General features: G+C 45.6%; 1 protein-coding gene across 1 annotated transcript in view; it reads right to left on the reverse strand.

Annotated features, from left to right (window-relative positions):
* CDC73 (cell division cycle 73) overlaps positions 1-9,886 on the reverse strand; it is a 105,735-nt gene extending 95,849 nt beyond the window's left edge. The window contains exons 1-5 of the mRNA XM_056110606.1: positions 9,681-9,886; positions 7,154-7,259; positions 3,694-3,763; positions 361-423; positions 228-280 (exon numbers count right to left, since the gene is read on the reverse strand). Coding sequence (XP_055966581.1) covers positions 228-280; positions 361-423; positions 3,694-3,763; positions 7,154-7,259; positions 9,681-9,811 — 423 coding nt within the window. The 5' untranslated portion in view covers positions 9,812-9,886. The remainder of the gene's footprint in view (positions 1-227; positions 281-360; positions 424-3,693; positions 3,764-7,153; positions 7,260-9,680) is intronic.
* Between the last annotated feature and the right edge of the window lie 1,172 nt (positions 9,887-11,058).

An 11,058-nucleotide genomic window follows, 5' to 3' on the forward strand; every position in this document is an offset into this window, starting at 1 on the left:
CAGTCACAGAATCTGAGTCAATAATGTGCAAGGCAAGCGCCCGACCCACTGTACTATTGCTCTGGCCCCTATAGTAAGAATTCAAGCAACTTATTCTTTCCATTGCAATGAAATTTTTCCTGAAAATTCACAGGAATACTGTAAGGAAGGAATTCTTAGTAAACACAATCCCAGTTCAACAGGTATCATTTTAAAATTCAGCAGGCGTCATTTTAAAATTCCTTTACCTCAATTCGTGGTTTTTTTGCTTCTGCTAAAACTTCATCAGCAGCTCGTTTGACTATAAGAAGAAAAAAATATTAGTACAGTTTGTAAACAGGTTTGTGAAATTCAAATATAAAAACTTATGACTATACATACCTTGGGTGGATCTCTGAAGACCTATTTCTAGAGGAGCACTTCTGTCTATACTTGCCGATGTTGCTAAAGATTTAAGAAGATTTAAATGAGAAAATCAGTATCTGAGCAATTAGTGAAATGTTCAAGATTTGTTAAATTCTTACTTTTCTAGTGATTTTCCTAAGTAAATATAAGATTATGTAAGCATTTTATTATAAAAGATTAATCTGCTTGTATCAGAATGTCTGTAAGGGCAAATTCTTTAATTTCCCCCATCCACTTTTTTCTTCGCTTTACTTTCTGCAATGACCAGGGCTCACACATATGCCTAGCTGGATGCCTGGACATTTTACTTCTGGAGTTCATGGAGAGTCATCTGGTGTTCACAGACATTATGTTGTGGCTCCAGCCAGAACGTGGAAGCCCTTTTTATTTGTGCAGTGCTGGGGATGGAACCTAAGCCTTCACAGATGAGGAATGCTATCTACTACTGAGCCACATCCTGGTGCCTTTAAGTTATTTTACTTACCTTTACTACCTTGGGTTTTTTATTTGCTTTGGTTTTGGTGAGTTGTTTTGCTTCGTTTTTGTTTTTGAGCCACCCACCAGTGCTCAGGACTTACTCCTGGCTCCACACTCCTGGCGGGGCTTGGGGAACCATAAGTGGTACTGGAAATTGAAAACCAAGGCTAATATGCCTGCTGTACAATCCCTCAAGCCTTCAAATTAAATCAACTAACTCCTGAGTTGCTCAAAACAATGTAACTGTAACAAAGAACAGAAACTGTCCCCCATCCACCTAGTTTCTATCACTGTATGTAAGCACTGTTTGTTTCATCAAAGAACTTCCTAGAATTTTCTGTAGAAACCACAAGTTTAAAATTATGATTTTATGCCTACCCCTGCTTTTTCGAAAAACATAAGGAAGTATACTAAACCTTGCTATTTGGTTTCTGAAATACACCAAGTGGTGCTCAGGAGTCACTGCTGAGACACTGAAAAACCACAGGTTACAGGAGTCAACCCATAACTCCAAATAGAAAGCATGTGTTCCCGTTCTTGGAACTGCCTCCCTTTGCCTATTCTTTTAAACAATATCCAATAATCCATCCGCATCAATTGATGAATATCATTCAAGTCTTAGTATACATGACGTGAACTATTTTGGCCAGTCTATGGAGAGTTCAGGAGAGTTCAATTCTAACAGTTTGACACTACAATGTAACAATGAATTAACTTTGTGTTGGGGCTGGAGTCAGGTGGGGGGATCAAATGCAGGATCTCACACACTTATGCCAAGTTTCTACCCCTGAGCTATATCCCAGGCCATGAGTTCAATTTTTATATACAGATAGAGGTATATGTGTATACATAGACATACACCAAAAATATATATTTATGCATATATACACATTTGGTTTTATACATTTCCATATATACCTCTAGGATAAAGGATTGGAGAATTTCTATGTTAAATTTATAATAATTTACTATCAAATTTTTCTCAGTAGGGGTTACTACCAAGTGATATTATAAAACCGAACTGTAGATGAGATGAAGTGGCTTGTTTCCTCATAGCCTCATTTTTCTATCAGATTTTCCTCTCCCTTCCCTTATCAGTGCCATTGCTGTGACCAGGGGTTACATGATTCCTGGTTGTGGTGCTTGCAATTTCTTTAGTTGGGGGGTTCAGACATCAGGTTCTGGAGCTTACACACGAAGTCATGCTCATTTACTCAGCATCTAAAAGAATTACTGTTCTAAATATTGGGTATGTAATACCACCTGCCTCCTTAAAAGTTTATCCTCTAGTGACAGACTATGTAAGTAAAGGCAAGGCACACAATATATATGTAAGCAAATAAATGTATAATTTCAAGTCCCACCCAAACCATTCTGTGAAAAATAAATGAGAATATGATATATATATCATATCACATATATATCATATCATATCACAAAGGTACAAAACATTTACTTGTAGAAGAGTCTAATAAGTTCTCTGGTGAAACATTTGAACTCGAGCACTGATATGAATGAGATATAGGGCCAGAGCTACAGTACAGCAGGTAAGGAGATTCTAACAGATCACATAAGCCAGGAGAGAGAGTATGAGACTTATACTAAGGGTGATGGCACACAGGGCAGCTATGAGTAGTTGAGAGACACAATCAAATATACAGGTCTCTGAAAAATAGGTCACTCTAACCAGCAGACTGAGACTCCACCATAGAAAACAAGGGTTAGCAAGAATCCCAAGAGGAAGGATGGAACAAGGTGGGAGTAGACAAAATTTACTAATGGACTATAAACAGTGTTTGAGAGAAAAGAATTCCAAAAGGTCTCCAGGTTAAGCCAAGCATAACATAATCAAAATACTTGCTAAGTTTGTTTTGGTTGAGGGGAGAATGAGGAAGGAAAGTTTTATTTTGTAAATATTCAATGTCTGAATTTTACTCGGTATCAAAGGAAAGATGTGACAGAAATTAAGAAATGTGGAACTCAGGAAGGTCAGTAACAGAGATTGGGAAAGTGGGCAAAATAAAAGGAGATGGTCACCAAGTACAAAGAAAAAAACATCTGGTGCCCTAGGTGTCAAAAGAACAGGGGCATCCCAAAGGATTAGATCAGCAGCATTAGATAAAGCTGAGAGATCAAGGAAGCACCGGATATGAGAGACTGAAGTTTCGGCAATCCAGTCTACACTGATGCCACGAGAAGTATTTTAGTATATGGACAGAAAGACAGATCAAAGTGAATTGGAGAGTGAATCAGAGGGAAAAAGGAGGGAACAAGGGATGGTGAGAGGGCTCAACAGAAAAGATGCTTTGCATGCAGGAGGCCCAGGTCTGATCAGGAGCACTGAGCCACAATACAACCCCCACACCATCAGGTGCAACACCCAAGCATTAAGCAGGTGTGGTCCACAAAAATAAACAAAAGTAAACAATACTCACATAACACGCAAGGAAACAGTAAGGGAATAAGTCCTGAAAGACTACCTACGAAACTGACTCTAGGGGACCAAAGCAATAGTACAGCAGTACAGCAGAAAGGAGCTGACCCAGGTAAAATCCCCAGCATTCCAAATGGTCCCCAGAGCCCACCAGGAGTGATCCCTGAGGGGAGAGCCAGGAGTAAGCCCTAAGCACTGCCGGGCGTGACCCAAAAACCAATCAATAAAGAAAGAAATCAACTGCTAAGGAGTAAAGATGTGGGAATAAGAAGGGACAGAGAGTCAGTGGTGAGGGATGAGAACACTGATGGTGAGTTTGTTACAGTGAATGACACTGGATTAAATCAAACACCACTGCAAACCATGATGTCTAAAAGTAAAATATAACAATCACTCACATGCTTCACCATTGAGATATCCAAGTAGATCTTTTCTGTCAGGTCTTCTAACCACAGGTATATTTTCAGTCTAAAGTTAAAAATTTTAAATAGGTATTACTCAAAAACAGTTTTAAGAAACTAATTGACAAGGATAAAAATCATGTGTCTGAATTTTATAACATGTTCGATAATGGAGCATTTTTAGAAAACAACCAAGCTAAAAGAACCTAATAAAAATTTTAAAGTTTTTAAGCATATTAACTTCTAGTCACATTTTTTTCTTGAAATTATAATAATGTACATAAGATTATTACTACAAATGAATCAGGAACCCTCCATCCCCCACCGTATGGCCCCCAAACTAACTGTAATGTTTAATTTTAATATTTCATTGCGCAAATCATAATTTGCACACTGGGGGCTAATACCTTTTAAGTCCTATTGCTTGCTCATTTAATGCAAAAATTCTCAAGTGCTTTCTTTTCTCAGACAAAACCAGAACTCAAAATACTCTTTCAAATTAACTAAGTTAGGCATTACAACCAAATAAAGGGAGGAAGAGATTAAACAGAAAATCATTAATAGTTGTTTATCTTCCACGTTACATAACTGTCTTTAAAGTACATTATTAATTCATCAAGGGTGAGAACTAAGACATAATCCTAGAAAATACATCTACTTGCTAATACAGATAATGTTCTTTTTAATTTCCTACAGCAGTCATCTGTAAAAAGATCAGGAGGGGAAAAGTACCAAATCACATATGGGCTGTAAATAAACTAATGAACTCTTTAACAAAAGAATTTTCCTTATTTTTAATAATATAAACCTGCAGCTCTCAACTGCTAGTTCATGAACCAATGCTGACCTACTAAAGTAATAGGTTAAAAAGGGCTAGATAGATAGCATGGGATGCTTGCTTTGCATGTGGCTGACCGTGATTGGATCCCCAGCACCATTTAATCGATCCTCTCACCATCTGTGTCATTTCTGCCCACCTGTCCCTAGCCAGGAGCAGATCCAAGCACTGCCAGGGGCTCAAAACCTTTATATGAATAATAAAAAGGTTGAAAATGGGGCCAAAACATCACTCAAGTGACCTGGGATGCCTAGAATGCTCAAGGCCGTAATTTTAATCCCCGGCAGCCCAGGCTAGCCTCCCACCCCTAACATCCCTGGATGTGGCCCAGTGGCTGGGCACCACTGATCAGTGCTCTCCCATGGGGGGGAAAAAAAGGTGAAAACCACTGGAGTAAACAAGTGATTACAGAAGAAGCTAGTGGCTATAATATTCTATAGTTAAAATCTATTCGTTACTTTAAAGAAGCAACAATAAAATGGAAAGTCTTAGAATCTTTGGCTTAATATTAATCGTATTTCACAGCACCAAAAACTTCTGTGCCACTTGGAAGACATGACCTATGACCACTTAATGTATTATTTACAGGTTTTAACTTCTGCTTACAAACATTATTTTTTTTTTTTTGGCTTTTTGGGTCACACCCAGCGATGCACAGGGGACAGGGGTTATTCCTGGCTCGGTACTCAGGAGTTACTCCTGGTGGTGCTCAGGAGACCATATGGGATGCTGGGAATCGAACCCGGGTCAGCTGCGTGCAAGGCAAACGCCCTACCCACTGTGCTATCTCTCCAGCCCCTACAAACATTTTTAAGAATCCATGAGGTTTGGTTTTGTTGCTCACTTTAAAAACTAATGCAGGGACCTTAAAGAGGCTCCATGTCTTAAAGCCAAGTGCAAGAGCTAGAGTCCAAGCAATTCTCAGAGCTTTGAATTCCTGGATCCCAGCAATCCTGGCAGCTCTATGGCTGGAAATCCCAGAAAAAAAGAGCCCTGAAAATAGTTCAGTACAGCACTTGGAAAGCAACAAGAGCCAGCATGTGGCCCTGAGTTCAATCCCGGACCATCACATGAGCCCCAGGACAGTGTGCCAACCCCACTGCTTCCAAAGATGGGACTCTCTTCGAAGTAGTGGTACATTAAGACTCACTACTTTTCGCATTTAGTTTCCAAATCTGATACCACAGACCTCAATTATGCACACACATGCAGCCAAATGAAAAAGAAATGCCTATCATGGAGTTGTAAAAACTTGAGAAAAGATATGTATGCTCCCAAGTGCAAATAAGACAAAAGAGTAAAGAGGGTTGGGGGTATAAAGACATTCAGACTCCTAGAAATTTTTTAATCGTCCACTAGTTAAAAATTAAATCTTAGGATCCCTAGGGTCTACAGGCAAGAGTCTTAAAGTCCACAGTAATAACTAGCTAGCAGTTATGTGCTATACCATTCCCTAAGCACATGACAAAATTGAAACCGAGTATCAGAATTATCTTTATTGCCCCAGAAAGCTCAAATTACTCGACCCTCAAATAAATTGAGAATGGAGGACAGAATCAAAATTCCTGGTACAAATCTTTTTTAACTGGAAAGATGAAAAATGATTGACATCAGTGGGCCCTTTAAGCACATTCCTGCAACCCATGAGTTCAGTGCAATAGCATCAGGGGTGGTGTGAAGTTACCACAGCAGTCCAGCATCTATAGTATCTTGACACTTCCTTACCTCTCTCGACCAGAAATACAGCCATGGACGATCTGAAGTGTTGCATGCATGTTAAATTTTCTAAATGATAACTTTATGTATTTCATGGTAGCCAATAATTTTTTAGAAATGCCTGCATTTTAGGTAATCGTGGCATACCTAACTTAATTTACTTTTCCTACTTTTATAACAAGAGTTCTAAATGAACTTCTAAATAATCTTCCACAGATTAATACATTTTTAATAGCCCTGCAAAGAGCTCTGAAACTTTTTTTTTTTTGGCTTTTTGGGTCATACCTGGTGATGCTCAGGGTTTTCTCATGGCTCTGAACTCAGCAATTACTCCTGGCAGAGTTCAGGGGACCATATGAGATAAAAGAGACTGAACCTAGGTAAGCAGCATGCCAGGAGTATGCACACTGCTAAAACAGAAAAGTAAACACCCTACCCACTGTGCCTATTGCTCCAGCCTCTCTAAAACTTTTGTTGTTATAAACATCCTCCATATTTTCGTTAAAAACATCAGATTTAAAGTCTGCATGAACATTAATTTTGAACCGCATGAACAATGATTTTGAGATCAATTTTATTTTACTTTATTTTATTTATTTATTTTGCTTTTTGGGTCAGACCCAGCGATGCAAAGGGATTACTCCTGGCTCTGCACTCAGGAGTTACTCCTGGCGGTGCTCAGGGGACCATATGGGATGCTGGGAATCGAACCCGGGTCAGCCGCGTGCAAGGCAAACGCCCAACCCGCTGTGCTATCTCTCCAGCCCCTTGATATCAATTTTAAACATTAATTTTGACTTTCACAGACATAACTCTCAATTCTTGCAATCCATGAGAAAAATCAGCTGTGCCAAATGATATCCGCCGCTAAATTTTTTAAGTCTGAAAATGAGTTCTACTTACGGCCGCACGCCGGACATAAACAGGATGAGAAAGATGCACATTATTAAGCAGAAATAAGATAGAATCCAATGTGTAGTACTCTCTAGGTTGGCCTTCCTTTCCAGTTCTGAAAAAAAAAAAACAAATAAGAGTCTTACTGGCAATTCAATTTAGATGCATTCATTTGTTGATAGCCACTCTGCTAGTCAAACAATAGATTTAACATAATTAGAAAGAATACAACAAAGTATGCACACTGCTAAGTGGGTATGTCAGGGGAAAAAAGGAAAAAGATCGAAGGCATGACATAACAAGGGCATGCACTAGCAAATGAAAGTGGGCACTCTTTTAAACTTTTCCCCTCAAGAGCCCTTCACCCAAGAAATTGGTAGTCCTAGGGACACAGATTATAAAACAGGCATCCCCCTTCACCACGACAGTAATAAATGTTTTAAAAAACTCAGAGAGGGTCAGTAGTGCGGAATACACCAGCAGTGCTCAGAAGTCACTCCTGTTCTGTGCTCAGGGGGCCCAACACTAATATAAACTCACTGAACTATCTCTCCGGCTGTAGAAACTTTCTTTAAAGCAATTTTTCTTTTAGAAAGTAGGCATGGTGTTGAAGATACAGTACAATAAGGCAGCTGCTTTGCAGGAGGCAGACCAAGGTTCACACCCTAGCATCCTTATACCCTTGGTCCCTTGAGACCACCAGGTATGACCTCAAAACAAAACAAAAACAACCAAAAAAAAAAACCACCCAAGAAAATCAGGTACTATGTAGGTATTTATTCTTTTCAGAATTTGACACAAATTAGATTCTGGGCTTTATAAATGAGAAGAGAACCCTCATCAGCTACTAACTGGAAAGCATCCACGGAATTCGTAAAACAAACTGTGAGAAGCTCAAGTACTCCTTGTGGCAATTTTTGGAGGAATTTCTCCTGTTTCCTTAGAAAGGTGTCCTAAGCAGGATACTGCCGAACAATTTCCGTCACAATCTTAGTAACCACAACAATGAACTTCAGAAGCCGGGTCCTTGTGACATCCCTCGGACTAGACCAGTGATGTCGAACCAGAACGAACTCCACCCCTGATACAACAATCTCGTCGAGGGATGCACATTCTGTAGTGCAAGAAGCAACTTACTCCCACAAACATGGGCGCCCCATCCCTGCCCGTGCTCAGCGAGCAATGTCAATGTCACTTCCCTGGAAACCTCCCCCTGCGCTCCTCTCGCCGTCTGCGAGGCTTCCACTCTGCGACCAACCTGACCAACAATTTCAAAGCCCCGCGCCTACTCTCCGAAGCTGCTGTTCATTCGTTTACCCACCAAAAAAAAAAAAGAAAGAAAGACCTGTCGTACCTTCTACAGTCCTAACCACAAGTTTATTCCTAATAGCGCAAGGGAAGCGACTTGCTCTGCTCTTAGAATCAGAAAGCAGAGCGCAGGTGAAGGGACTGGGGTTGGAACACTGCACGCCTGAAACTCCATCGCGAATAAGTCCGTATATTCAGTGACAAAAATCAACCAACCCTGGAAAGGCATTCCCACCAGGGTATGTCTCAAAGCCATGCTAATGAAATTAACCTTAAGGCAAGAACCGGGATCCTACAGATTTTTCCTAATCCTCAGACTGAGCCGCGACACCTCTGAGTCCCGCACTGATTAGAAGGCGGAGGGGGGGGATCAGATCCGCCTGTACCGAGTCCGTGAACACCCCCTCGCGCAAGGACTCAGCAACATTTCCTAAAGCTCGACAAACCCCCCTGACTTCCCCAGGCCAAACAGAGGCACCAGCCAAACTCCGCCTCCCCTGCCTTTTCCTTAACTTTCCGCGTCGGGACCGCGGCTCCTGCTCATTCAAACCCAAAGTCCCGGCCCGAGGTTCGCAGGAGCCAAAAGAAGCCCCCCCCCACCCCCCGAGAGAAAGACCCCGGGGAACGGGAACCACCAGACCCTCGAGGCGGCCCCGGTTCCCCCCGTGCTTTCCTGGCAAAGCCCCTCCCGAGGGGCACCCCGCACCCCCGGCCCCCGCGTCTCGCTCGGACCCGCGCCGGGCACCGCCGCGGGAGCGCCCCCCCCGCCTCTGAGTCGGCCGCGCCGGCTTCCCGTCGCGCTCCCGGGGGGCTGAGGCGGGGGGACGGCGGGGACCCCGACGGGCGCCCAGCGGAAACCCAAAGGGCGGGCGGGCCGCCTGGCTGCAGAGAGAGCCTCGCGCCCACAGAACAAAACTCGCCAGCACAAAGCGCCGGCCGGGAGCGCACCCGGGCGAGTCGCGCTCGGGGGGTGGGGGGTCCCCGCGACCCTCCCCCGCCACCCGGGCCGGGCGCTCCCGGCGGCCGCTCGCCCCTCGCCCTCCGCGCCCACACCCGCAACTTCGGGGGCGGCGAGGAGAAAACTTTTCGGCCCGGCGCGGCCCGCCCTGAGGGAACCGGGGGAGGGGGCGGCGGAGGGGGCGGCGGAGAGGGCGTCGGGGAGGGGGGGCGCCCGAGTCCGCGGGGCCGCCGCCCAGCCCACGCGCGCCGCGGCCCGGCGCCCACTCACCCCCAAACCACATAGTTGGTCTTGACGTTCTTGGGCCAGGAGAACTCGCCGAAGATCACTTCGTCCCCCTTCACAACGATCTCCTTCTTCTGGATGTTGTACTGTCGCAGGACGCTGAGCACGTCCGCCATCTTCCGCCCCCCCTTCGCCGCCCGCCGGCCCCGGCCCCGGCCGCCGCCGCCGCCGCCGCCGCCGCGCCCGCCTCCTCCGGCCCCGGCCGCCGCGCCCGCTTCCGCCGCCGCCGCCGCCGCCGCCGCCGCGAGCCGCCAGCAGCCGCACAAGCAGCCGAACTCGCCCACGCCAGCAGCACAAGTAGCCTCCCCGGCGCCGAGGACCCCACGCTCGCAGGCGAGGCCCCGCCGCCGGCTGTCCGCGGAGAACGCCTGACTGCGCGCCGCGCCGCGCCGCGCCCGCCGCCGCTAGGGGGAGCCCCGCGGGAAACGCCGCTCCCCGACTCCCAGCGGCCCCGACGCCGACTCCCCGGCCAGCAACTCCGAGTGCCGGGACGACGCGCCCACGCACGGAGGGACGTCTGGGAACGTTGCCGGGTGCGCGCGCGCCGCGGACGCGCCCTCCCCCTCCCTCCCCCCCCCCCCCCCCCGCCCCGGCCTCGCGGCGGGCGCCCGTGGCGGCAGCAGGTGCCTGCGCACCTGCGCGGTGGGGGCTCTAGCTCCGTCCCGGGCGCGCGCGCCGAGCGCCCCCCCGGCTTATTCCCTGGACCCCAGGGCGGGCCCCACTCTCGGGCGAGAAGGACCGATAAGACTTGCACGCCGCAGGCTTGATCTTTCCTTCAAGTTAGGATCCTGGCCTAGAGAACGGTCTCTAGGTCTTGGACTCTAGGTCTTGGTCTCTAGGTCTTCAAGTTCCCTTGAAGCCCCTTTGGATGGTTGAGGGTGTGGGGGCAGGGGAGAGAGGAGATGGGGTTTGAAAGTGGGATTTTTTGAAAGTGGGATTTTGGGGGTTTGTTTTTGCTCTTTGCGGGTTTTTTTTTTTGGGGGGGGGTTGTTTAATGGAAAAGTGTTCCTGCAAGGAAAGGGATCCAAGGCACTTTTCTTGGTTAATCGTCATTTATTTGAACTTAACTTGACCAAACCACCTTCTCTGAGAAGCATCAACTGGCCAATGGAGTTAAGAAAAAGTGAAAGTTTCTAGGAAATCAGAATAGTATGTCTCCCCCCAGCCCAACAAGGTGGTTCTTTCTCCATCCTGACTCCTCCCTCTGCTTCCCTGCCAAAGGGCTATTGTGGGGTTTCAAACAGGAAATAATCCCATGATGAAATAATAAAATCACCATTACCATTATCCCTCTCTGTTAAGAGGTTAAACAAATATGAGATTGACAAGAGAAAAGATAATTCAGATTGTTCTTCATAGAAAA

Source organism: Sorex fumeus, unplaced genomic scaffold (assembly GCF_029834395.1).
Source record: "Sorex fumeus unplaced genomic scaffold, SorFum_2.1 ptg000010l, whole genome shotgun sequence".
In the NCBI taxonomy this organism is placed as follows: domain Eukaryota; kingdom Metazoa; phylum Chordata; class Mammalia; order Eulipotyphla; family Soricidae; genus Sorex; species Sorex fumeus.